General features: G+C 57.4%; 1 protein-coding gene across 1 annotated transcript; it reads right to left on the bottom strand.

Moving 5' to 3' along the window:
- Positions 1–699: 699 nt before the first annotated feature.
- FIGNL2 (fidgetin like 2) lies at positions 700–25,523 on the bottom strand. Its single transcript, XM_060166192.1, has 2 exons — positions 25,432–25,523; positions 700–2,822 (listed from the first exon to the last, which is right to left on the bottom strand). Exon 2 carries the CDS (start codon positions 2,809–2,811, stop codon positions 841–843), a length of 1,971 nt encoding a protein of 656 aa, XP_060022175.1. The 5' UTR covers positions 2,812–2,822; positions 25,432–25,523; the 3' UTR covers positions 700–840.
- Between the last annotated feature and the right edge of the window lie 385 nt (positions 25,524–25,908).

Genomic DNA, 25,908 nt, shown 5'->3' with positions numbered 1-25,908 from the left:
CCAAAATCTAACATTCTTTCTGAGGTCAGTTTCTTCCTGAGTTGTCAAAAGAAAAAGAAAAACAGCAAATTCTACACATCTTACAAAAATAAGAGGCCTAAAATATTAAACAAGCTACATTTCTGGGGTTTCCCCCCTCAAAAACAAGTAACAACAAAAAAACCCTTCTTTGGGTGGTTCTTTTTTTTTTTTTTTTTTTTTTTGCTTGACTCCCACAGACCTAAGGTTTCAGCTGGGTGATGGATACGGGGTGGGAGGGGACTCCCTACCCCTCCTCTTCAGCCCCTAAACCTCCAGATCTCCTGAAAGGGACACTGCAGACTTTGAATGTGAGGGACAGAAGGCAGGGAGAGGGACCAAGAGACAAGAGAGGCTGGAGAGCAAGGGATGGAGACAGAAGCACAGAGGGTGATAGATGGAGAGACAGGGGAGGGAGGAGCAAAAGAGAAACAGGGCCAGCGCCGGGGGGAGGTATGGTCAGTGACAAAGCGACGGGGAAAGAAAACTACGCGAACGCAGAGAAAGGGGGAAGTGGAGGAGGGGGAGGGAACCATTCAGAAAGCAAGGAGACAAAAGGATTGTGGCGAGAGAGCAGGAGTTCCTTCGGCCCCGGGCCGGCCGTCCGCGGGGCGGAGATGGCGAGCTTCCCGTCCACAATAAATAGGAAAAACCTGAGTACACAGCGCATACGGCATCTATCTGCCTAGCAGAAGCATTTTCCTTCCCACGAAACAAAAACATCCACCGGCGCCCCCTTCTCTCCCCCACCCCATATCCCTCACTCCGCGAACAGAGGGCCGGGGAGGGGGGCGGCGGCTCCCGCGGCCTCACGGAGCGCCTTCAGTGTCCGAAGCCGTACATTTTGTCCCACTCCACGAACGAGTCCAGCTCCTTGGGCGAGGCCCTAGGGCCCACCTTGGCCAGCGCCGCCTCCAAGTCCTTGTAGGAGAGGGGGCGCTGCAGCCCCGGGAGGCCCGCCCCGGCCGCCGCCTGCTGGCACAGCTGCCCCAACTCGCCCCCGGAGAAGCCCTGGGTGCCCTGCACCAGGGCCGCCAGCTCCCGCTCGCTCAGCGCGCAGCCCTGCTGGGCCAGCGCCCGCTGCAGGATCTGCCCGCGGGCCGGGCCGTCGGGCAGCGTCACGTAGAAGCGGAGAGCGAAGCGCCGGCGAGTCGCCTCGTCCAGGGCCGCGGGCCGCGAGGTCGTGCCCACGACCAGCACGCCGTCGGCTCCCGCGCCGCAGCCGCCGTCCAGACAGGCCAGGAGCGGCGCCTGCAGCGCGCCCGCGGCGCTCGTGCCGTCCTCCCGAGCTGACAGCAGCGCGTCCAGCTCGCTGATAAGGAGCACCGCGGGCGGGCGGCAGCGCGCAGCCGCGAAGGCGGCCTGGAGGAGGCGCGTGCCCTCGGCGGAGCCCGGCGCGGCCAGCGTGGCTCCGCGCAGGCGCAGCAGCGTGGCGCCCAGCTGCGTGGCGAGGCAGCGGCCCAGCAGCGCTTTGCCGGCGCCCCGCGGCCCAAAGAGCAGCACGGTCCGCGGCGGGCGCGGGCTGCCGGGGTAGGCGGGCGGCCTCAGCAGGGGCCACACCAGCTCCTCCTCCAGCGCCGCCTTGAGCGCGCCCTGGCCCGCTACGTCCGCCCACTGCACCGGCGGCCCGCAGTCCACCATCTTGCTGGTCACCAGCTCCAGGGCCCCCGGGTCCACACCTTTGGGAGGCTCCCCGGACGGCACCGCGAAGCCCCCGCGGGGAGCCGGCGCCGGGGATCGCTCCGGAAACTTCTCAAAGGGCTCGAGTTGCGGGCCGTAGACGGGGGAGCCCAGGACCTTGAGGGGAACGCCGCCACCGTACTTGCCTGATGCCTCCTCCGCCGCTCCCGGCGGCTTCGCCCGGAACCCGTTGCCCCGACACTCGCCGTTGTCCGCGGCGGGGTAGGAGGCGCCGTCGGCCGCCGGGGCCTTGGCGGGCTCGAAGGCGTACTTGCGGTAGCGGCCCTCGGCGCCTTCGTCGGCCGCCTTGCGCTTCAGCGACACTCCGGCCTCCGAGGCCCCCTGGAAGCCGTAGGAGGAGGGCGGTGGGCGGGACGGGGCGGGTGTGGGCAGGGGCGTGGGCGCCGCCAAGCCCGAGGTTAGGTAGGGGGCCGGGGGCGGGGCGGGCGGCGGCGGGAGGGTCCCATAGCCCGGCTGCGCGGCGTAGCCTCCTGCTGGGTAGTTGTACAGAGGCCCAGAGGGGCCATAGCCCGGCGGGGGCGGGGGCTGCAGGAGCGCGGCCGGGGGAGGCGGGGGCAGCGCGGCGCCGGTCTGCGTACAGTAACCGGGCGCCAGGTACCCCCCGCCGTAGCCCGCCGCGTACTCGGGCGCTGCCGACGGGCCCCCGCACGCGTTGCCGGCGTAGAGGGGTTCAGGTAGGTTACCGGCTAAAACCGGGGAACCCCCGAGGCCCCCGGAGCCGCCCCCAGTGCCCGACTTGGTTCCCGGGAGGCCCTCGTGGAGCGAGGCCAAGGGGTAGGGGGTCTCCGGCCCCGGCCAGGGCTCGGGGTCCCCCTTGGCGCCGTTGAGGAAGGCGGCGTCGCCGTAGCCGCCCAGGGTGGGGCGCTCGTAAGGCGAGTCCAGGACCCCCGAGTACTTCTCTGCGTAGCGCTTGAGAAGGTTGGAGGCAGTGAGGGCAGAGATGTCGTCGTGTGCCCAAGCATAGTGGCAGCGCTGGCGACCCCCGGGGGGCAACTCCAACTTGTGGGCCGGCGACGGGGTGGTGGAGGAGACGTCCAGGTGCTGCTCTGGCCACTGGTTGAGGGGCTGGGCGTGTTCCGGTGTCCAGTGCATCTTCGACAGAGCTTCAGGCAAGAGAGAGAAGAGTCTAGTGAGACCCTGCAGAGCCTCTGAGAGCCCATCGACTGCCAGCCACAGGCCGACCTTCTTAAACCTTAGCTTGGGACAGGCTGTTTTTCCTGCATCCACCCACACCGTTCCACCCTCCCTAGGCCGTCTTCTGGCACCAAAAACACCATATTTGACTTGCTCCTCATGTCCCACAATTAAGTTATCTGAAAATACTTTCCGCAGATCCAAGATGGATCTGAAAATGACATGTTTGGCCCTAACTTCACCTTCTAGGTAACGACTATTGTTTTGTCCTGGCCCCTCTAGCCCTGCCCTCTAGGACACATGGTCCTTACTTTTAGACCTGTTGTAGTGAAGGGTCAGGCAATGGGTAGTCCCCCCTTCCCCCACCCCCAGCCCTGGGAATAGTCAAACCCAGGTGGGGCTCATTCAGTAACAGATATTTGCTGCACACCCACCATGTGCTGGGCACTACAGAGGCACTGGGGTTGTGTAAAGGCCCCTGGCCTAGCGGTGGCCCAGCAGTCTGATAGTCCTAAGTGCTCTGTTCACCTTAGCCTTCCCTGAGGCTCCAGGGGCTCCCTTTGGGCCTGAAGTGAGGGATGCCCGTGTCAGTGGCAGCACCATATCGGCCCTGGGAAACCCCAGAGGCTGACCCAGAAGCATTCACTTCCTTTCTACTTGGTTTCTTTTAGTCTCTACCTGATGAAGTTAGAGCACCTGGGTTCCAGACCCAATTCTGCCCATGACGACTGCAAAGAGCAGGTGCTGACACCGGCCTCGTTCACAGTATGTTATACCACAGTACAAAAACTTTGTTTAGAAAAGACATATATGTCTTCTAGAGAAGATGGGACAAAGTTAGTTCACAGCAGTGCGAAGTTAGTGCACATAGTAGAAAGTGGGTCACAAATTTGTCTCGGAGCTTCCCAGGAACCAAATAACTCATCTTGCAAAGTAAAAAAAAAAAAAAACAAAACACTGTCATACTCAAAAGAAGCAAAAATGTTCCTGGCATTGAGATCATGGAACTTTTTTCATGGACCTCAGGAAGCCGACCTGTGAGATGTAATAAAAGTGGCCTCTTCAGTGGCCGTGCTGTAAACACGGCAGAAGTGTTAACGCAGCCGTTTTGTCCACTGTCCCTCAGCACCAGTCCAGGCGTGGGCCACACTGGTAAAAGGGATCCAAGGCCTGGGGAACAGCACTCGCCAGGCATATGGTTCCAACTGGGTGGCCTGATCCGAGGATAACATCTCAAAGACTAAATGGGCCCATGACATGCCAGAGAAGATTTTTGCTGATGATGATTTTTCAAACCTAAGCTTTTGATAAGACACGTTAACCTTACAGGTTCAATATTCTTTCTTCAACAAAATTTTATCGAGGGACTTCCCTGGTGGCGCAGTGGTTAAGAATCTGCCTGCCAATGCAGGGGACACAGGTTCGAGCCCTGGTCCGGGAAGATCCCACATGCCACGGAGAAACTAAGCCTGCGCACCACAACTACTGAGCCTGCATGCCACAACTACTGGAGCCCGTGTGCCCTAGAGGCCATGCTCCGCAACAAGAGAAGCCACCGCAATGAGAAGCCCGCGCACTACAACGAAGAGGAGCCCCCACTCGCCGTAACTAGAGAAAGCCTGTGCGCAGCAACGAAGACCCAGTGCAGCCATAAATAAATAAAATTAAAAAAAATTTTTTTACTGAGCACATACTAAGAGCTGTGCTGGGCATGGGGGCAGGTTGAAAGGTGAATATGATGGTTCAACCAGGTGGAGGAGACAGACAACATCCTTTATGAGGTGGGAAAACAGAGGTGTGTGCCCAGAGCTCTAGGGCTCGGCGGGATGTGCCATGCCTGGTTGAGAAGGCCTCACCAGGGAGGAGTATCTTTGCTGGACCTTGAAGGGTGAGAGACCAAAACTGACCAGACGGGCTAGAGGGTTCCAGCCCCTTCAAAGATGCAGGGCACAGTGCGTTGAGAAAGCCGGGGCTGGAATAGTTCATATGCCCTCTTCCCTCCTTCAAGATGCCTTACTGCCACCTTCTGGAAAATCGTCATAATAAGTCTACAAATCTACCGCGTCTATGATGTGAACTGTGCCCCTTTAGAAGTAGGGCTCCTGTGCAGTGCACAACCTACATAACCTATACGCTGTAAGCCTAGAGGGAGCACCAAGAACTGTTGGGTCCCTGGAGCCTTGCAAGTGGGTATATATGGGGGGAGTGGTAGAAGAAGAGGCTGGAAGTAATCAGACCGCTTCTCAGGCTCTCCACAGTTGCCCTTACTTGCAGCAGCCTGACTATATCACCTCTTATGGCTGTAACCTGATGTCACTGGGTGAGGACAGTCTTTGAAAATAAAACTATTTACTCTCATCCCCGCTGCCCTAGGGAAGGCATGAGCCACGGATACTAAATCTTTAATAGAGGAGTTCTTAGATTTGTTTCGCCTCCATCTGAGAGGTGGTCCTGGCCACCAATGGCAAGAGAGCAGAGCAGAGACAGCAGAACTGAGGGTGAGGTCTGAGGGATGCAGATATGCCGCTCCTACGGAGGGGTCTCCGAAGAACAGAGGCTTTACCTATTGTCAAACGGGTAATGTCCTGGGATATCAGAAATCCCAAGTGGTTCTGCTTGCAGGGTCATATGTGGTAACATCAGAGTCATACAAATGCAAAAATTGTGTTATGACGTAGCCCCCCAAACCTGTTTTTTTTTTTAATTCACTATTATCTGTGAATATAGATAGGGAGCTTTGGCTCCTTAATATAGGGAAAAGAGATTTGAATGTGATGAGAGCACTTTCCCTGAACTTATTAAACTGGGCATGCTGGGGGAAAAGGGTGTCCCCTCCCAGAAGGACACACATAGACACAGCAAGGAAGGCTCTGGGTGTGGACTTGTTCACACACATCTCCCTCGCCCACTGCCAGATCCGCTGCCCCTCCTTGTGGCTGTCCTGCAGTATCCTCCCTGCCCCTCAGCCGGCTCCTGCCCTGGCCTGCAGCAGTCTTCACTCAGGTCCCCTCTCTCCAGACCGAGCAAGCACTCGGGCCCTGGTCCACATCGAACCACTCCACCTCAGCCATTGTGGACTCCGGGAACCCACTACCTCTGGCCCTCCAAGCCTGTCCTCCCAGCTCCTTACCCGTCTGTCTCATCTGCTCCGGGCTTAGCCCCTTGCAGGCTCTCCTAGCCCCTGCCCAAAGGGGCCCTTGTCCACCACAGCTCATCCCACCCACTTTGAGATTGTCTCTACCCTCAGTGCCCTCAGATACTGGCCTTCCGCTCCAGGCTGTTCTCTTCCGTTTTCGCCAGGGGCACGTCTCCCTCACCTCTGGCCTTCTATTTTCACCTTTATCTCCATCTGCATCCATTTTGCAGGCCAGGCGGCCTGAGGGTCCCTCCACCTCAACCCATGACCCCATCTGGCCCAGGCTGGGACCTTGCCCCATGAATGAACTGTTCTTCCCCACTACCATGGCCTGGCTTCATCCCCACAGCAAGCTTAATTCTTTCCCATTTTCAGAAAGACTTCCTTTACCCTAAGTCCCCTACTAACTACCAGCCCATCTCTCTTGCCCTTCTCCTTCATTCTTCCCTCAAGCGTCACTCTCTGCCTGCAGTGATAGCAGGGTAGAGCATGCTGTGTCCCTGCCCTCACCCTCAGGCCAGTTACAGCCCTCTCCTCTCCCACGGGGAGGTGGGGCCTGCTAGTCAGGAGCTGGAGGGATCTCCCCTGGAGAGGGGCCCCACCTCCTTCCCAGGTTCATAGGGCACACTGCAGTCCCTGCATCAGCTGAGCTACACATGATGGAAGGCCTGGGGGACTGGGGGAACGTATGGGTTTTGAATCAGAGAGACCTGGGTTTGAATCCAGGTTCAAACACTCATGATGTGAGCCTGAGCACGCTGCCTAACCTCACTGAAGCTCAATTTCTCCACCTGTTAAAGGGCATGACATATGCCTTGCAGAATGGCCACGAGGATTTAAAAAGATAACATAAGTACACAGTCCAGCGTCGGATATAAAGTAGAATGATAAATGGTACAATTAGGAACCTGAGCAGTGGCCCAACCTTGCTGAGTGAATCCGAACAAGTCACTTCCCCTTGGGGTTGGGGGAATGTGAAGAATGTTCCAGCTCTGATATGACAGACTGGTCCTTATGCCATTTCCTCTGTGTCCCCACTGGGGGCAGAGCCAGCCCCTTCTCCGTGCTTTATGCACTGTCTTGTGTAGCCCTCACAACAGCCCAATGAGAAATACTATTGTCTTCATCCCCATTTGGCAGATGAAGAGACTGAGGTACAGACAGGTTAATACATCCCTAAGGTCACACAGCTGTTACCCAGGGGAGCAGGATTCAGACCCCAGCAGTCTAACTACAGGGCCCAGGCCCTGACCTCTTGGCTGCACTATCTCCCTGGTCTAGCCCTTGGTACTCACGGCAAGAGAAGAGCCTGAGGCCATGACACAGCCTCCACCAAGGCTGTTTCCTTGGCCCTAAGGAAACGTGTTTCGGTGTTTGCCCGGGAATGTGGCTATGCTTCAAGTGCTGTATGCTCACCCTTCAAACCTGCAGTTGGAAGCATCTCCCCCTGGGGGATCCCAAGTTAACTGTGCCCCACACGTAGAAGAATATGTGCCCTCTCACTGCAAAACAGCCCGAGTAGAGCTGTCCCTTTCACCCGCAACCTCGCCATCTGAGAAGCACTCACACCCCTAGGCTGGGCAGACACTTCCTTATTTGGGTGTGTGGGCTTCGCTGGGGGTGGCTGGGACTCTGTGGAGAAAATGCCACTTTTTGAAACTGCACCCTTTGGGGAGCAAAGGAGGTCAGGCTCCTGAAGCAACTCTTTCTCTGCAGACCCTGGGAGGCTGGAACTCCATTTGACTCCACACACACAGTGCAGTCCTTCAAACTCATAGGTGGTCAATAAATAGTAACAAAGAATTGCTGGATGGAGGGGGAGGAAAGAATTCTATAAAACCCTCCCGTCACTTGTAGGAAGTCTTCCAGGATCAAAGAGGGAAGTGATTGGGCCTTTACAAATGGCCAAGGCACTCAATGCACTGATTTCAGTCCTCGTGGGCCTCTCCGATCCCCGTGGACCAGGCCCAGGACACTCCGTGCATCAGGTCTGACACAGGCTGTGATAGTGTGATTTATGATACGGGTGGGCCCGAACGAACTTTTTGGCCAGCCCAATATTTAGTCTTCACCCTCTGTTCCTGACTCACAGCTCCCCAGACCCTTGGAATTTCCTAAGCATAAGAGGGAGCATCTTTCATTATAATATTTGCTCTCTTGTCCGAGTTCCTGAAACAGCTTCAGAGCAATAAAGATGAAATTGGTCTCCTGTGATTCCTAACATGTCCCTTTCAACCACACCTGAGTTTATGTTAATGAGGTGATTTTGGGAAAGCTCCTAGGAAACCTAAAGATGAAGCCTGCTTGCAAGGGGAAGCAGCCACGATTAGAGGGTTGGAACTTTCAGCGCCCCCCACCCCACCTTCCAGGGAAAGGAGAGGCGCTGGAGATTGAGCGCCATCGCCAGTGGCCAACGGCTTAATCGCTGTTGGCTGTGTAAGAGGCCTCCACAAAAACCCCAGAGGACGGGGTTGGGAGAGCTTCTGGGCTGGTGAACACGTGGAGGTGCTGGGAGGGTGGCTGCTGGGAAAGGGCAAGGAAGCTCCATGCATCTTCCCATATACCTGCCTTATGCGTCTCTTCCATCCCGCTGTTACTGACTTAAATCCTTTCATAATAAACCAGTAATCTAGTAAGTAAACTGGTTTCTTGAGCTCCATGAGCAACTCTAGCAAATTAATCGAACTGCAGGAGGGGGTCGTGGGAACCTCTGATTTACACCCCACACTGGTCAGAAGCACAGATAACAGCCCAGACTCGTGACTGGCATCTGAAGGGGGCAGTCTTGTAGGACTGGGCCCTTAACCCGTGGGAGCTGCCGCTACCTCCAGTAGATTGTGTCAGGATTGAGTTACATATGGAGGACACCCAGCTGGTGTCCCAGAACTGGCTGGTGTGGGGAAAACCCACAGTTCTGGTGTTGGAAGTGAAGCAGTGTGAGAGAAAGGGGGACACACAGGAGGAGTGTTTCTCCCTCACACACGCCTCCACCCTCATTCTGACATCAAGAGGCAGCAGACGCCCTGAGCTGTCCCTACGTGACCACGGGCAAGACACTAACCTCTCCAAGCCTCACTTTCTTCAGCGTCAAATGAGATGCTGTTGATGATGGACAGCAAACTTGCTCTCACTAGGAACCCTTTAAATGAGTTTTATACAGGCTGAGGTGACCCCAACCATGCAGTGTCAACACCCCCCTCTGACTCCGTAAGGGGGCCCCTAACACGCCCTCCCCAACTCACAGAAGTTCTCTGGTTCAGAATTCCCTGACCCACAGGGCTGGGGGCGGGGCAGGAAGGAGGGGCAGCTGTGTGGTGTCTCCAGTCCTGGGTGGAGAAGGGCCGATGTCACCCTCCCGGGCCAGCTCCTCGGGCTCTATTATCTCAGCCTGGGACAAAGGGGCTGGAGTGGAGAATCCCATTGTTGGGCCTCGTATGGAAATCTCATTAATCTATTCACCACGGCTCCCACAGGCCTTTTGTCCCAGGCTTTTTGTCTCTCGCTCACAACTGATGCCCCGGGGGTCTCTGGCTGCCTGGCAGAGCTTGAAGGGGACAGTTCCCCCATCCACTGGGCCCTGCCCCCTCGTGCCAACCCCCAGTTACTGCAAGAGGGGAGGAGAGGGAGGGCACCCGGGAGCCTCTGGAGGACAGGACAGGTCACCTGCCTCAGGCCTTGCACCCACCATCTAGGAAGCTGTCCCCCCAGCGCAGGTGGACCCCCAGCACCCCGCCCTAGACACAGGGCCTAGCATGGGTCGGGCTCAGTAAGTGTTTAGGGGATGAACCAGAAGAGGCCAGAGAGGCAGCTACAAAACTCTGCGCCACAAGGGCGGCAGCCCAATTTCTTCAGGTTCACAGTCTTGTTTCCGTCCAGCCAGCAAACACTGTCATATACCTTCAGAGTGCCAGCCACTGAGCAACAGCTGTCACAGGGGCAAACCCGGACCCAGCCCTTCCTTGCAACTCTACCGTCTCACAGGGAAGATGAGGTGAAAGTGGTTATGGCCATAGGAAAGAAGAGAAGAGAAAGGAAAGGAAGAGGGATGGAGAGAAAGAAAAAGAAAGAAAGAAGGGAAGGAAGGGAAGGAAAGAATGAAAGAGCAAGAAAGAAAAGAAAAGAATGAACACTGGCAGTTGGGAGGCTGTGGAGCCTGTTTTCGGTGGGGAATCAGGGCGGCACCTAAAATGGGTCTCTGTGGACAGAAAGCACTGGGGTGTGTTCGCCACGGAGCTGAGCAGGCAGTGCCGGCGCACCCGTGTCATCACTCACCACCCAACACCCCACCTAAGTAGATAGTATTTACAGATGATAAAACAGTCCCAGGGAGGAGGTCCTGCTTGCCAAAGGTCAGAAAGAGGGCCTCCTCCTGCTGGCCAGTGTTTTCGCACCTCCACAGGCTCCGGTAAAGCAAGGATACAAATGGGGGAGCAGACCCCGGAGGGGAGCAGGGGTCTACCCAGCAGATCTCAACACTCCCCTCCATGTCCCTAAACTCACTCCTTGGCTGGAAAAATGGTGGAGAACTGGAGCTGGGGAAGGGGGAAGGGAGAGCCATAGGGAGATGAGGAAGGGGTCACGTGCCAGGAGGTGGGAATGGTCGGAGCTAAAAGACACCTGGGAAACGGCCCTGCTCAGTCCAGCCTACAGGGCTTTGCCCACCCAGGTCTACTCACTGGAAAGCTCTCCCTGTGCCAACTAGCTCGTTCCCATCTTTCAAGGCCCACGGCAGGTCCCTCCTCCTTCACGCATCCTCCTTGGCCACTCCAGCCCTAACTGACCCCTTGCCTTTCGGGGAGAGCTGGAGGAAGCCCCTCCTGGCAGTAAGAACACAGGCTGTTCTTCCTCTTGCGCCCGGATCCCGTCCCCTTTCGATGCCCAGGGACCGTGTTCCCTCAAGTCTCCCCTGTCCTGCATGACCAGCTTCCCCCTCTACTGGGTCATCCTCATCAGCCCACCAACGTGCTGTTCCTTCTCCCATCTTGGGGTCGGGGGAGCTCAAGAGGGTCTCTTGATCCCCTTCCAACTACATCCTATTGCACTCTGCTTGCTTTTTACCAAAATCAAAAACAAAACAAAAACAAGAAAGAGTTTAAAAGATGCCTATGCTACAAGTTCTGCTTCCTCCCCTCCCATTCTCTCTTGAACGCCCTCCATCCAGGCTTTCACACCCAGCGTTCCAGCTGTCTGCGTGCGCGTTGTTAAGTCTGACCGTCAGTCAGATGGCCAGTCCTCAGCTCAGCGGCATTGGACTCAGCCGGTCCCCCCTCCTTCCTGAAGCTTCTTCACTGGGCGCCCCGCCCCCTCTCCTCCTCCACCTCTTTCAGACCCTCCTTTCACCCCTCCCCTCCGAGCCTTGCTGAGCCCAGGGCTCAGTCCTTGGAGGCTTCTCTCCACATTAACTCCTTGGAGACCCCACCCAGGCTCACGGCCTTGACCATCGGCTGTGCACTGAGGATTCTCCAGCCTAGCTCCCCCCCATGCACACCCCACTGGCATAGTCAACCTTCTTCCTGACCCCTCCCCGCTTAAATGTCTAATGGACACAATTGACGTGTCCAAAAATCAAACTTCTGACTTTCTCACCCAGCCCCGACCTACCCACCACCCACTACTCCCACCCTGGGTCTTCCCCACCTCAGGAAACGGCAGCCTCATCCCTTCTAGGTGCTCAGGCCAGAAACCTTGGGGTCACTTCTAACTTCTCTCTTTCACACCTCAGACCAGCAAATCAGACTGTCCCCAGCTTCCAAATCTATCCAAACTGCAGCCACCTCTCACCACTCCGGCGACATCTCTTACCCAGAGGACGGCAGCGGCCTCCCATTCTCCCCTCCCCATGTCCACTCTTGTGCCCCACTCTCTAGTCGCAATGCAGTGGCCACAGGACCTTTGAAAACATGTCTGAGCATGTCATTCTTCTGCCCAGAAGCTTCCAGAGGCTCCCATCTCACTGGGAAGAAAAGCCAGAGTCCTCCTAGTAGCCGACCTCATCCCACCCATCTGCTTCCCCTCCCCTCCGGGCCTCCCCTCCCGCCACTGTCCCCTGGCACCTCCCCTCCAGTCACACTGGCTTCCTCACTGCTCCCCACACACTGGCTTTGCTCCCGCCTCAGAGGCCCTGGCCTTGCTGCACTCTGTGCCTGAAACTCTTTCCCCAGGCCTCTGCACGGCTCACACCTTCACTCACTCCAGGCCTCTGCTCAACTGTCACCTCATCAGACCTGACCCCCCAACCTGATGTCCTCTGTAGCACTCATCATAATCTGACCTACTTGTGGCTTTATCTTCTTGTACCCATTGGAAAGTTACACGAAAGCAGGTACTTGGTTTTGTTCACTGTCTTATCCCAAGCACCTAGGACAGTACCTAGTGCACAGTAAGTTCTTAATAGACTCTGTAGAGTGGATGGATGGATGGATGGATGGATGAGCAAAGAGGCTTGAAAGTGCTTTTGCGTCCAAATAAAGAAAAAAACCCAGGTGACTAAATTTGAGCCCACGTGAGCTGTTGAGGGTGGCAAGAGGCAAAGCCAGGGAATTACTTCAGGAGTGGACGGGGAGGGATTGCCTGGAAGGGGAATCCGTGTCTGTGAACACCAGAGGAAATACCCAGCCCTGATCTGGCTGGAGCCGAAGGACACCCAGCCTCCCAGGGACCCCACCTGGCCTTCCTTTTTTTTTTTTTTTTTCTTTTTCCCCAAAAAATTCTTCCTCCTCCTCTCTTCCCCCAGCCAGGCCTCTGGGAGAGGACAAAAGGGGCAATGGAATTCCCATCAAAGGCCACTGGACACATGGTAAAGAGATCAGGGCCCTTGGGATCCTGCTTCCTCAAGGTAGTAAGGCCTCCCCGCCAGTCTGGCTCCTCTCTGGGATGGGGGTGGCAGGGGGCGTGGGGTGTGCTCTGGCCCTGGACTCCTCATATGTCAAATGCCAAACAGCAGGAGGCCGGCCAAGCAGCCCCCATCTGGGCTGTGTGTGTGCACACGCGCTGGGGGGAGGGGAGAGTGCAGAAATCCCTGCTTGTGTCCGCGGTCAGGGCCACAGACAAGCTGTGACCATCTGTTGTCGTCTTGAGAGGCCAGGCCAGGGGCCGAGCACCCTTGAGGATAAACCTTCCCTTTCTCCCGGCCTTCTAGTGTTTGCAGAGAACTTGAATAATTACCATTCAGTTTCATCCTCACGACTTCCCTGATAGATAAACATATTCTCCCCATTTTACAGAAGAGGAAATGGAGGCTCAGAGAAGGGAGAGTGATTCTCCCAAGGCCACAACAGCTAGTAAGAGGGGAAGCTGAGATTCTCAGCCCATGCTGCCAGCCCCTCCCTATCTCAGCCTTGGCCAAGGTGCCTGGGTGCCAAACACAGGGCCCCCTCAGGGCGAGGCTCTCAGGCACAGCTCCAGCCCAAGCCTGCTCCCTATCCCCTCTTCCAGGAAGCCTTCTAGGACTGACACCCCCAAGGAAGTTCTAAGATGCTTCAAAGTCTAGAGCTCTATACAGCCACTCCTTTCCCACCCTGGGCTCTTGGTCTGTCCCTGGGTATTGGGCCCCCTCACCGGCCGGGACCTCTTAAGGGCCGCTCGGTCACCCACCCGCACTGGGGCTGGGGTGCTCTGACAGACTGGGGAGGGGGCACCGCACGCTGCGAACAACCCCGCCTAAGGTCACACAGGCAGGAAGGGATCTGCACCCAAGAGCCTGGCTTCCACCTCTGAACACAGCCTCTAATCCTGTGCTGCCCACATCGCAGCTGCTAGCCACAGGGAGCTATTTAAATTCATTAAAATGTATTATTTAGAATTAAATCACTTATAATGACTTATTAATTATTTAAAAATAAAAAATGTCTTGTTAAAGTGAAATTCAATTAAAGGAATTTCCTCGACAACACTAGCCACACTCCAAGCTCTCACTGGCCACACGCGGTAGTGGCACCTGCGTGGTCAGCACGGACGCAGAGCAGAGCATCCCCACCACTGCAGGAAGTTCCATGGGAACTGTGCTGCTCTCATCCCAGCCAGGACTTGCTTCTGCAGCCGGGGTGCTTCCCACTACAGCTGGAGCCTCCGCTGCTTTCTCTTGAACTTGAACGGAGTCTCACTTCTTAGGGTCTCCAGGTAAGACATCCCTAGGACTCGGATTCCGTTCCTCAGGACTCCAGCTTCCCCAGGAGCCGGGGAGGGAGGGCAGATGAGCTGAACCCACCACCCCGCCAGCCCAACCTGTCCCGCCTGCCACCAGCAGAGGAGGGGCAGGCTGAAGAGGAGAGGACAGTAGGACAGGGCAGTTTGTCATCTGGCCCTCCAGGCTCTGCCTCCTTCCCTCCCCCATCAGCTGCTTAACACCCATCCCCCCTCGCCTACCATCCTCATCCTCATTAAATCCCATGGACAGATGGGGGCCGGCAGGGAAAAACGTGATCACTGTGAAAGCACTCTTCAGTGCAACAGAGTCTGGGGGTCACAGCTGTGTCCCCTGAGGTCTGGCCAGTCCTTCATGCCCGCCCTTGTGTCAGCAGTGAGAGAAGGGGGGGTACTTAGGAATCTTAGGGGGAGATTTAGGAATCTGTAGATGCTGGATTATTCTAGCAGACACAACCCCAGTTAAAAACGCAGTCAGTCATGTGGTCACTCATCCATTCAGCGCACACTGAATAAGTCCCACCACGTCAAGAGGTAATAAGAGGATGTAAAGATGGACAGGTGGGCTCCCTAACCAGCTTGACCAGGTAGGGACGTGGCTTATTCTGGACTTAATCCTCGTTCCAGGCTAGATGAAGATCCTTTGTCTCTGCCCAGTGGTCTGAGCAGGACGGACAGCCCCCCCAAACTCCCCCCAAACAGGCGCACAGCACGTGTGTGCGCTCGTGCGTGCGCACATACACACACACACACACACACACACTCCCAGCTGCCGCCATGAACTCCCTCCCATGGTCTTTCTAGCCAATCACAGCACTGAAGGGTAAGTCCCACTGCCCAGCGGCCCCCAGGGAGTGTATTAGCACATTTGAACCACTCAACCTGCAATGACAAAGCCTGGGGCCTTGGGAGGAGACACAGCAGGAGGGGAGGGGGGCCTGTGGGGAGCTGTCCTCCCTCCTCTCCCAGGGGAAAGCTCAGGACTAAATTAAGCATTCTGGGGCACAGAGGAATTTGGGGGCCCCAGCTCCAGCAGTGAATAAGCGATCCACAAAATCCCAATTTACACACTCACTGATCAAACGGCCCATCTACTCCCCTAGGAACTTGGGCACGGCTCCTGGGCTTTCCCCTCTCTTGCAGAAGGTCCTGGGGTGCCAGACCCAGGACAGGGCAGCCAACGCTTTATCTGAAGACTCAGTCCCACCCCCAATCCCCATGAGGCACATCCACCCCCAGGGCTTGGGGACCTGCCTGTACCCACTGCGATCTGGCTGACTGTGGTGGGACTCACCAGGTCTGCCCTCTATGCATGACAGCTCTTTTTCCCTCCTGTGCTGCCCCGGGGCTGCCGGGGCTGCCTTCAGCCTCATCAGAGCTGCTAATCACCTTTCCAGCTCTGAAGCCCTATTCTCCTGCCCACTCCCTTCTTTCCGACAGCCCCTCCATGTTTTCTCTTGACCCTCATCCTGGTGGCTGTAGCTGCTGGGAGATGCTCTAAGCCCTCTCCTTCCAGCCACACAATCTCACCCCTTCCGCAGGCTGGGAAGATATCCAGAAACACAGGGCAAGGAATACGGGTTTCCTATCCCCAATTCATCTATCTCCCTGGAGACAGCAGGTAGAGAGAACTGGCCTACTTATCACCCTTCCCCCTTCCCCCAAAGAAAACTCCATTTGTCTCCACCTACCTCGATTTTGTTTGCTTTATTTAGGCTGCCTGAAATTTCAGGAACAGAAAACCATTCTGGTTAACAGGCATCCTCTTGTAAGCTACCTACAGCTCTGGGAGGTTCTGGGCTATCAACCACTCGGCCCTCAATGAAGGTTAGCAAAGCCGATTGGCTTCTCTCCATGCCTGCTTGAGAGTGGCCCTACTGGGCAAGTAGAATTTTCATCAAGGCCAAGTAAAGTGAGTCTTCGGGGCTGGTAACTGCGTTAAGGGCAGCACAGCCCACCCTACTACGCCCTCTTCTCACTACCTGAGCTGTGTTGGAGCAGGTTAGTGGGGGCTTTAACTGCTGGGCCCTGGGACAGGACACAAAGGGAGGGAGGGCTCACCCTATGTCCATGCTTTCCGGAGGACTTGGTGGGTCAGGCTGCTATCTCCCAGAGGCCATTGCCTCCTGGACCCGGAGCTCGATCTCCATGACGTCACTGAGTGCCCCCAACAGACTGCTAGGAGGGGTTTATAGTGCGAGCCCACTGGGCAGCAGGACACACTCCTTCCCTTCTTCCTCCTTTCCTCACCTTCACTGGCTGCTCCCAGGGACCCTCAAATGCAGCCTGGACTCACTGGTGACTTCAGTTAGGCAGGTGTCTGAAGACTGCCATTGGGGCTGGGGGTCTCTGAGCCCACCCTGGCAAGCCCAGGGGTCCTTCTGGAGGTCACAGTCCCACCTCCTTCCTAGGGCTCAGATGATGCATGGAGTGGGTCAGCCTCTGAGATGTGGGGCAAGTGTCTCAACCTCTCTGTTTCCTCCGGTGTGAAATGGGGGAACCAGCATGGCCCAGCGTGCCCCCACGCTGGCATGAGGGCAGTGAAGGAAGGGTGGTACTCTCAAGAGTGGCTGGAGGGAGCCAGGGGATGGGGCAAGACACCAGGCCTGGCTCTGACTTGGCTCCCAAGAGGGCTGGCCAAGCACTTCAGCCTGAAAAAGGCGGGGTCGGGGAGACACTGGCACAGAGGATCCAATGCGCTTGAGAGACCCCTAGGAGAGAAGGGCACTTTCCAAGCTGGGCCCCAGAAGGGCGGCATCGCCCTGCAGTGTAAGGCCCCTGTCCTGCCCCTCTCGACTGCTGGCTGGGACTGTGGGGGGAACCGAGTCCCAGACCACGGCTTCCCTGGATGTCCTGCCTGAACCCTGGCCCTGCTGCCCTGTGTCCTAGAGCACCTCTCACCCACTCCTCCTCTGCCAATAGAAGGAGCCCCAGTGCCCTGCCCCCTCTCTGCCCTCTGTCCAACTTAGAAAATGCCCAGATAATGTCACATGCCCCTTCAGGTCCCTCTTGGGAACCCGCACCATGCCAGACCCAACTTCCTCCCGAGCCACACTTTTCCTGTCCCTGGGACTCTTGGGGCGCACTCGGCCTCTCAACACAGAGTGGGCACAGCAGCGGGCACTGGCGGAGGAGGCTGTGGTCACGGCGGTTACTGGCCAGCTCCGGCAGCCCTGCTCCCCGGGGCTGGGTGAACCCTCCTAGTGCCTGTCTCCTCGTGGATCTGCGTCTGGGGCCCTTCGTCCCTTGGGACTTGGCCCTGCATGGCTGTGGGAGGGGGAGGAGGTCAGGGCTCTTGACCGGTGTTCAGTCGTAGGCCCCTTGTGCAATCTAGTAAACCTTGCGGCCTGTTCTCAAAAGTATTTGTCAGTGTATGAGATAAAAATACACAAGAGAAAACAAAGGTGTAACTATATATCGTGACAGATGTTAGCTAGACTTATTGCGGTGACCATTTCATGCTATATACAAAAATCAAATCATTGTGTTGTACACCTGAAACTAATGTTACATGTCAATGATACCTCAGTTAAGAAACAAATAACACATGGGACTACTTTGTCAATTATACCTTAATAAACCTGGGCAGGGGGTAGAATTTTTTAAATATTCAATACACGGGGCTACAAAGGGAATTAATGACATTGGAATACAACTCTATTCGTGAGCTCCTCCGGGATCACGGATCACGGGTGTTTAGCCCAAGAGACAAAGGCCCCCTCTCAGACCCCACCCCCTTCCCCCCAGCCAAGCTTAGGATCCAAGGTTGACTTGAGTCAGTTTGGGTGGCATGTGACCTCCGAAAGGCTTAAGCATTAAAGTCTGTGTGATCCTATGTTCCCGGGCCCCGAATATACCCCCCTCCCCGTGCATAGGGGTGTGTGAGAGACACCCCGCACAGGGCCAGAGCAGAGCAGAGGTAAGGGAGCAGGCCCAGGCAGCCTACGCAGGCTTCCCCAGCGGCTGCCTGCCTCTGCCCCCTCCTACTCCCTTCCCAGCCCTGGGGGAGCCGAGCTGAGTAACTCCAGCTATGCAGCCTGGCCGGTCTACCTGGGCGTGAGTGGGCAGGGCTGTCCTCCAGGGGGTGGCCCCCTCCACCTGCGGGGCCACAGGAACAGAAAGAGAAATGGGGGGGATGGTGCTAGGCGAAAACCAAACAACCACCACAGCAACTCCTGTCTGCTCTGGTCTGGGTCCCCAGCACACGTGCCAAGCACTGCTGTAAGCACGTGAGCGCATGTAATCCTCACAATAACCCCAGGAAGGAAGTACGACTGTTACTCCCATGCTACAGAGGAGGAAACTGAGGCATAGTTAACTCGTCGAAGTCACCAAGCTAGGACATGGTGCTGGGTGGCAGCTCTGTGCAGGCCCTCGGCTCTCCCCCACCCCATCCTCGAATGAGACGAATCTGCCATGAAAGATTTCTGCCTTAATGTTAGCTGTCTGAGAACATGTAGGTTGTCTCTGGAAGTGATAAGCTCCCCATCAGTAGAGGCATTCAACACGAGAGGCTGCCTACAGGGTGGGGCACTCTTGGGCAAGTTGATGGGCTCTTCCTCTCCTCTCTGCAATTTTTCTGGGTCATCCCCACTTACATGTCTAATAGGCACTGCAAACCCAACAAGTCTAAAAGCTGAACTCCTGACCAACCCCACCCCGATGAGGCAGCTCCATCTTTCCCAATAAGGGGCTCAAACCCCAAAACTCTGACCCGAGAGGGCTACAGTATGGAAGATGGTGACAGGAGGATGGGCATCCCACACAGAACACAGGATACCTGGAAAAGGAGCCCCTTCCTAGAGGGGTGAGCGTCTGGCCACCAATGACCTCTGTCTCTCTGAGGAGCTGGGTGGGAGGGGCGATCCCCCCTGGTGGCCAAAGTCCCCCTGGCGCCCCTCTGCCCCAACAGAAACCTCCAGGTAGATTGGGTAGATGTGGAAGAACATGAGGCAGCGGGAGGTATCTTTTTGCAGTATAACCCGAATCTCGCCAGTTTTCTTTCCCCACTGGTCTGGAAAGAAGAAAAACCACCCCAGACTCTCAAGCATCCAAGGGCCCAACAGGCCAGACAGCAGCAGGTGGACGTTCCCAGTTTCCTAATTCCCACTGTCAACAGGATGGAGCATGCCCCATCGGGGTGGGGTGGGCCGGAGCTCGGTTTTTAGACTTGTTGGGTTTGCAGTGCCTATTAGACATGTAAGTGGGGATGACCCAGAAAAATTGCAGAGAGGAGAGGAAGAGCCCGAATTAGGGCCTCTGTCACCTATGAACAGCCTCCCTCGGGGAAAAAGAAGTCTCCTCGGGACTCTGCTGAAGATGCAAGGCCCTGCTGTGAAGGGAGTGGTCTTTTCCCAAGTCTCTCCTCTCCATCCCATCCTGGGTCCTGTCTACCGCTCCCCAGCTCAAGCACCTTCGGAGGCTCCCTCCTACGCAGGGAAAACGAGGAGAGTGGTTCTGAAAGCTCAGCCTGTCCTTTGGCCTATCCGCTGGTCCTTGACTGTCTTGTAAGCTCCTGGAAAGGGGGAGCACATCAGAAATAATGCTTGTTGGATGAAAGCCTGTCCGGATAAAGTATATCTGGGCCTGGCTCAGGGCCCTGCTGAGTGTGAGGTGAGTGTAGCAGTGCTTCACGTGGGTACCTGCAGCAAAGCAAACAGCGCCAGGGCTAAGGATGGGATCTGCTCCTTCCAGGCCACACGGGAAGCCGAGGGTTGTTATGGAAGATCCGAGGCAGGAAAGCCCCACTCAGGGGCTGGTATGTAGGTGCCTGGGGAGTGTGTGGGGAGTCTCAGGGGCCCAGGAATCCCGGCCCAGGACCTGGCACGGTGCCAGCACCCAGCAGGTGTTCTACCCAGGTTTGTTAGAATAAAATGCAGCCTCTTTGCCACATCTTCCCATCCATCCCCGATTGATTGATTCCAGCACTGAGCAGGGGATCAGGTGGCTTGAATCTGCCAGGCGGTGAGGGGAGGCAGGCGGGAGGCAGCTTCCACCTCCCGGATTCCAGAGGTAGCCAAGCTGGCTCCCCTCTCACCTACCTCCTGAGCCCCCGCTCCTGCCCTGACTCTACTTCGGAGAGAGCTTCAAAGATGGCCTGGGCAAACCCTGCCCTGGGCCAGAACTTTCACACTCATGTCCCCTTTTTCTCCTTGCTCCTGCGCTGGGAGTTGGTTCTCTGCAGTGGGTACTGAATCACCACGTGGGTCACCAGAGGTAGGCATGTACTTCAGAGACAAAGGACACACTATGTGAAACCAACACCTCTATCACCTACGAACTCACTCACTAGTGTTCTTACCCCCATTTTGCAGATGAAGACATAGAGACACAAACAGAGTATGTGACTTGTCCAGGGCAATTAGACCTGATTAGTGGCAGGGTCACTGCAGCCCAGGGCTTGGCCCCTCGGGTGGGGGGCATGATTGGTCATCATAAATTTGGGATTAGGGCCTACGGAGGTTGGTCCGAGGCCACTGCCTAATGCTACCATTCACTGAGGACACCCCACCCCTCCACCAGTCCCCAAGGTGAATTGCAAAGGCTGACTGTCCACGCCTCCTTACCAAAGGAAAAGAGAGCCAGGCACCTGGATGCCTCCCACTGCAATCCCTTCTCCATTTTCCTGCTGGCCCAAGTAGGAAAATGTCAACATCAACAGCAATCACAGACGTCCCAACTCACGATGGTTTGACTTACAACTCTTTGACTTCACAGTGGTGCGATACGCATTCAGTAGAAAGCGTACTTTGAATTGTGAATGTTGATCTTTTCCCAGGCTAGCGATCAATATGCAGTACGATCCTCTCTGGTGACGCTGGGCAGTGGCAGTGAGCCGCAGCTCCCGCCGGCTAGCCATGCCATCACGAGGTAAACAACTGATACGAAACAACCATTTTGCGCCCATTAAACCACTGTGTTGTTCACTTTCGGTACAGTCTTCAATAACTTACATGAGATACTGAACACTTTATTATAAAGTACGCTTTGTGTTTGATGATTTTGCCCAACTGTAAGCTCACGGAAGTTTTCCGGTCACCTGTAAGGTAGGCTAGGTTAAGCTATGATGTTCAGTAGGCTAGGTGCATTAAATGTGTTTTTGACTTACAATAATTTTAACTTACAATGGTTTTATTGGGACATAACCCCATCGTAAGTCAAGGAGGATCTGTATAGCCCTGAGCTCTGTCCCCTGCGTTTCTGACCAGGCCCTCACAGGCCCACAGTCCTTCAAGACTGGGACTCAGGGCTTCCGGCCCCTGCCTCATTTAATCCTCACGACAATGTTTATGAGGAGGGCACCATGATTAGTCCCACTTCTCAGATGAGATATAGAATATTTAATAAGCACTATGTACGTAAATATTAGCTATGATTCATCAAGTCGCTTACGAGAGTGCTCAGAGGAGAGCTAGACTCTCTTGCCACGCATCCTTGCTCCTGGGGATGAGTGGGTCCTACAACAAAACAACCCCTGGACCTCCTCTCTCCAGGTGACACAATCAGAGGTGACTAGCCCATACCCCGACCCAGGCAGTGTGAACCTTTCCCGCTCAGAGGCTGGCCCAGCAGCTCCGTCCGATGCCCCTGGTCTCTTGGCTCATCCTGTCCACCTTCCATGGAGACAGCACCACGTGGAGGGCAGGAGTGCTGGGCTGCAGGCCCCACTCTGCTCTCAGCACGTCAGGGGGGTCTGGATTGGGGGGAGGGTTTCCTGATGTAGGGTTCCCATGGGTGTCACGGGGTCCAAGGACCCTCTAAAGCAGAAGGCAAAGTCTAGTATCGAGTGATGGAAGTGCATTTTTCTGGGGATGGCTTTTGAGGGGTCTGTAAATCAAAAAAAGTTATGCACCCAGGACTGGGTCATCTGGAAGACCCTCCCATTCCTAGTATTCTTGGGCTACATGCATTGAAACATAAACCGCACCCCTCATCCTTCAAGGCCGACCTCAGCACTCAAGCCACTCTGGAAAACTCTAAGATTTCTTGCTTCTTTGACTGCGGCATAAGGCTTGGGACCCACGTAGCCTTGTAGGGCCTCTCCTGCTTTGCTCTTCCTCACTAGCCTGCCAGCTCCAAGAAGGGAGCAGGGCCAGCCCAGGGCTGAGATGGCAGAAGGCATCGGTATACCCCATGGTCGGCCTAGTGGGGCTTACCCCAGCCCACAGCCTCTGTCCCCGGGAAGGCAGAGGCTCTCGGGGTTGTGGACCCCAGGTGTACCCGGCCTCAGGTCCACCTCTCTCCACAGCGGCCCTGGAACCTCACTGAGCCATGCTCCCGCAAAGAACCTGGTTTTCATTAAATCAGGTAGAGGAGTCATTAGCCGCCAGCCAAGTCAAGAAGCAGCAGACTTCTGCTAGAAGGCATGGGGAGAGCAAGGGAGACCAGCCTGTCCCCTGCGATCCCTGGCTGACAGAGGTGGGGGGAGGGGGAGGCGGGAAGGCTGGGCTCCTAAGGGTCCAGCAGCTGCAGCAGGAGGAGCTGGGGGTGGAGAGTGGGGGCAGTCTTGGCCCAGATAATAAGCAATTGTTAATGTGATCCATATGGATCCTGACTGGTCTCTCTGTTTAACAGGATGATAATGGCAGGGAAAGAATGCTGGTCTGTGGGGAAAGGAAGGGGCAAAGTCCTCCCCGGACTTGGGGATGGGGGAGGGTCAGCAAATGAGGAGGAGGAAGAGAGCCACCCAGGGGTCTCCCCCCACCCAGGAGCACAGAGTTATTTGCCTGCAAGTGTTCAGATGCCATGCTTTGCAGGCTGCCCTTACAAAACCCCTTTTATTCAGCCCACAAATATTTATGGAGCACCCACAAGGTGCCAGGCATCCCCAGTGGGGACGGGGCGCGGGGAAGTATATGCTCCACCCTGTCCTCCAGGAGGAAAAGCCTAGCGTGGACTCAGCCTCAGAGGCTGACAGGAGGCACAGGTGCAGGGTTAGGAGAACATGTAGGGAGGAGCAAGTGACAAGAGCTGCGGGCTCTGGAGACCGTATATGGAGGACGTGTGGCATCCGAGTTGGGCCTTGAAGAATGAGGAGGTTGTGGAGAGACAGGGACAATGGGAAAGCATTTGGCTGAGGGGACAGCCAGAGCGAAGGCAGAGAGGCGTGAAATTGCGTGGAGAGAGTCTGAGGTCTCAGCAATAAAGCTGCAGCCCAGGCAGGGGAGGGGAGGGGAGGGGCGGGGATTCTTGCTCCATAAAAAGCTGTGGCCATGGATGACCAGGAGGAAGGCAGGAAAGGGCTCTGAGAACAGCACACTCGGGCCTGGTCCCTCTCCTGCCCCGCTCCAGTCGGCGCAGTGGGATTGTCCACTCATGGGATCCCCAGCCCAGCCCAGCCCACCCTCACACCACAGCCCGAGAATCCCGCAGGCCCTCGGAAAGCCAAACTCATCCCTGGGTCTCTCAGCCCTCCTCTTCTTCTCCTGAGGAGACGGGGGGCCCCCTGAAAAGTGGGGGTTATTGGGCCTCCCCCGGAGCAGCTCCACTGCCCCACAGAACTAATTCCCTTTGGCGCAAGAGGGCTTTCCCCCGAGAAGATATTACAGGGAGGGCACGAGGGTCGCTCCTTACAGGGGCGGCTGCTGAGGACACCAGTGGGATCAAGTGGAAATAAATGAAATAGCGTTAAATACGGGAGAGGGGGATTGACGAGGCCTGTCACCCGGTGGAGCGAAGCTGGCCGGCAGGCCCCGCCCCTTTCTCGCCCACCCCAGTTAAGTCCCGTCCCGCCCCCTGCCCCGCCGCTCCCGCGGCCGCTGGGTACCGGCGTGCGGCTGGGTCCCCGCGGCGCTCAGCCACGAGCCGCGCAGCGCGTCCGTCCTCCGGGGTCACAGCGCAGCGGAGGACGGCGCTTGCTCCCGGCTAGGAGCTCCGGGATGGGGGATCTGAGGAACCCCAGCCCGGCCGCTTCCAGGACGATGCACAGGGGTTCAGGTTGGACTCTGGGGCTCCCACCCAGAACCTCTGGGGCTCCCCTGTGCAGGGTCAGAGTTCTTTGGACCACTGCATCACCTGGCCCACTCCAGCGACTCCACAGGGAAGGCTCTGGGCCCCGAGAACCGAGAAGTTCTCCCGCCCCGCGGAAGCCCAGAGTGGGCTTCGAAACGGATACCCATTCCTCGCTGCCTGGCCGACGGCTGGAGTCCGCTCAGCCGCGGCAGCCCGCGCTGACGACAACACAAACATTCTTCCGTCCTCTATTCTCCTCCAAATTAGGTATCCATGGAGACAGGGCCTGGCAGCCTGACAGCCCCACGGCCTAATCCTGATTTAGTGACCGTCCCTTTAACAGCCCACCCACCCGTCCACCCACCGCTGCGCTCTGGACTCCTGGCTGCCTGTGGACGCAGACTCCAGGCCACTTACACTCGCCCCCGCGTAGACCCCTTCCCAGGCCTCCTCCGCCCAGGGGCCGAGAAGGGGGCGTACATTTGCTGAGCACCTACTGTGTGCCCAACCCTAGCGGAGGACCCTCTATCGAGCGGGTTCCTTAGCAAGGGAATCTCTGTGTAGACAGACCAAGAGAGGGCTCTTGGAGCGGGGAAGTTTAAAGGGCTCTCGGGAGAGAGGGCCGGGAGCTCAGAGGGTCACCCTCGCAGCCTGTAGCGCACGGGTGAAGGTAAGTTGCTTCCTGCAACACCCCGACTCTGAGATGGGGGCTATGCTCTCCCGGGCCAGAAGAGAAGAAAGGCAGGGGTTGGGCGTGAGGGACGCAGGACCCGCAGGGCCCGAAGTGGCCTCAGTCTCCTGTCACTGCCCCGTCACGATGCTGGGGAATCTCCGGGCCTGGAACCCAGTCCCCACCCCCCTCCCTCACACACAGGGGCCGCTGGACAAAGACCTGACGGAGTGGGAGGGGCCTCGGGCCGGCCCTCGGGCTCCGGACACTGGATCCTTCTGGGACCCGAACCCGCAAATTCTGGTTCCCCACCCCCAATCCCGCAGGCTACCCCCAGAGCCTGCTGCTCGCTATTGCTGCAGCCTCCGCACCAAAGGGGGCGGCGAAGAGGGTGCCCGTCGGCTGCGGAGAGGAGAGCCCCTTCTCTGCCCGCCCCCTCCCCCCGGGAAGTGACCCTCGGCTCCCACGCACCCGCTGGGGTCTCTCGCTGGCCTTGCCCTTCGACCCCCGCCTCGCTGAACCCCGCGCCCCGCAGCCCCCGCCCTCTCCGGCCCTCGCACTGCCCCGCGCCCGCGGACAAAGCTCCGGACACCCCGACCGAACGAACGGTCACCACCCCCTGACCCCGGCCCGCCCGCGCGCTCCCGTGCCTGCCCCCGCCGGGCCCGCGGCCCCGTACCTCGGCATCCCGGCCGGGTCCTAGGTGAGTGTGCGCGGCCTGGGGGGGCGTCCGGCCCCGGGGCTGGGGCGCGGGCCGGGGGCGACAGGCCGGGGCTGGGGGGCAGCGGCGCTCACCATCCTGGAGCCGCTACTGCTGCGGCCGCCGCGGGCGGGAGCGGGACTGGGCAGTGGGGGTGGCCGGACAAGGGGCCGTCCCGGCTCCCCCCGCAGGCAGGACCCCCACCCCCACCCCCGCCTCCCCTCGCCCGCCCCCAGCGCCCTCCCTCGCAGGCCTTTGCTCCCCTCCCCTTTCCCTGCTCCTCCCCTCCCCTCGTGCCCCTCCCTTCCCCCCAACTCCCGCCCCTTCCCCGGCCCTCTCCACCCCGGCTGCTTCCCCGCCCTCCCCTCCTCGCCCCCGCCCCGCCCCCACCTCCCCTGGGCTCGCCCGGCCCCTCCTCTCTACCCGCCCGGCCCGGCCCCGCCCCTCTCCTCCCCA

The sequence above is a fragment of the Lagenorhynchus albirostris genome, chromosome 11 (assembly GCF_949774975.1).
Source record: "Lagenorhynchus albirostris chromosome 11, mLagAlb1.1, whole genome shotgun sequence".
Taxonomy (NCBI): domain Eukaryota; kingdom Metazoa; phylum Chordata; class Mammalia; order Artiodactyla; family Delphinidae; genus Lagenorhynchus; species Lagenorhynchus albirostris.
Note: the sequence above shows the minus strand (reverse complement) of the source record. Positions and strands in the feature narration are given on the sequence as shown.

Coding starts and splice junctions, on each gene's coding strand:
- FIGNL2 (XM_060166192.1), bottom strand. CDS start 2,811: ATGCACTGGACACCGGAACACGCCCAGCCCCTCAACCAGTGGCCAGAG.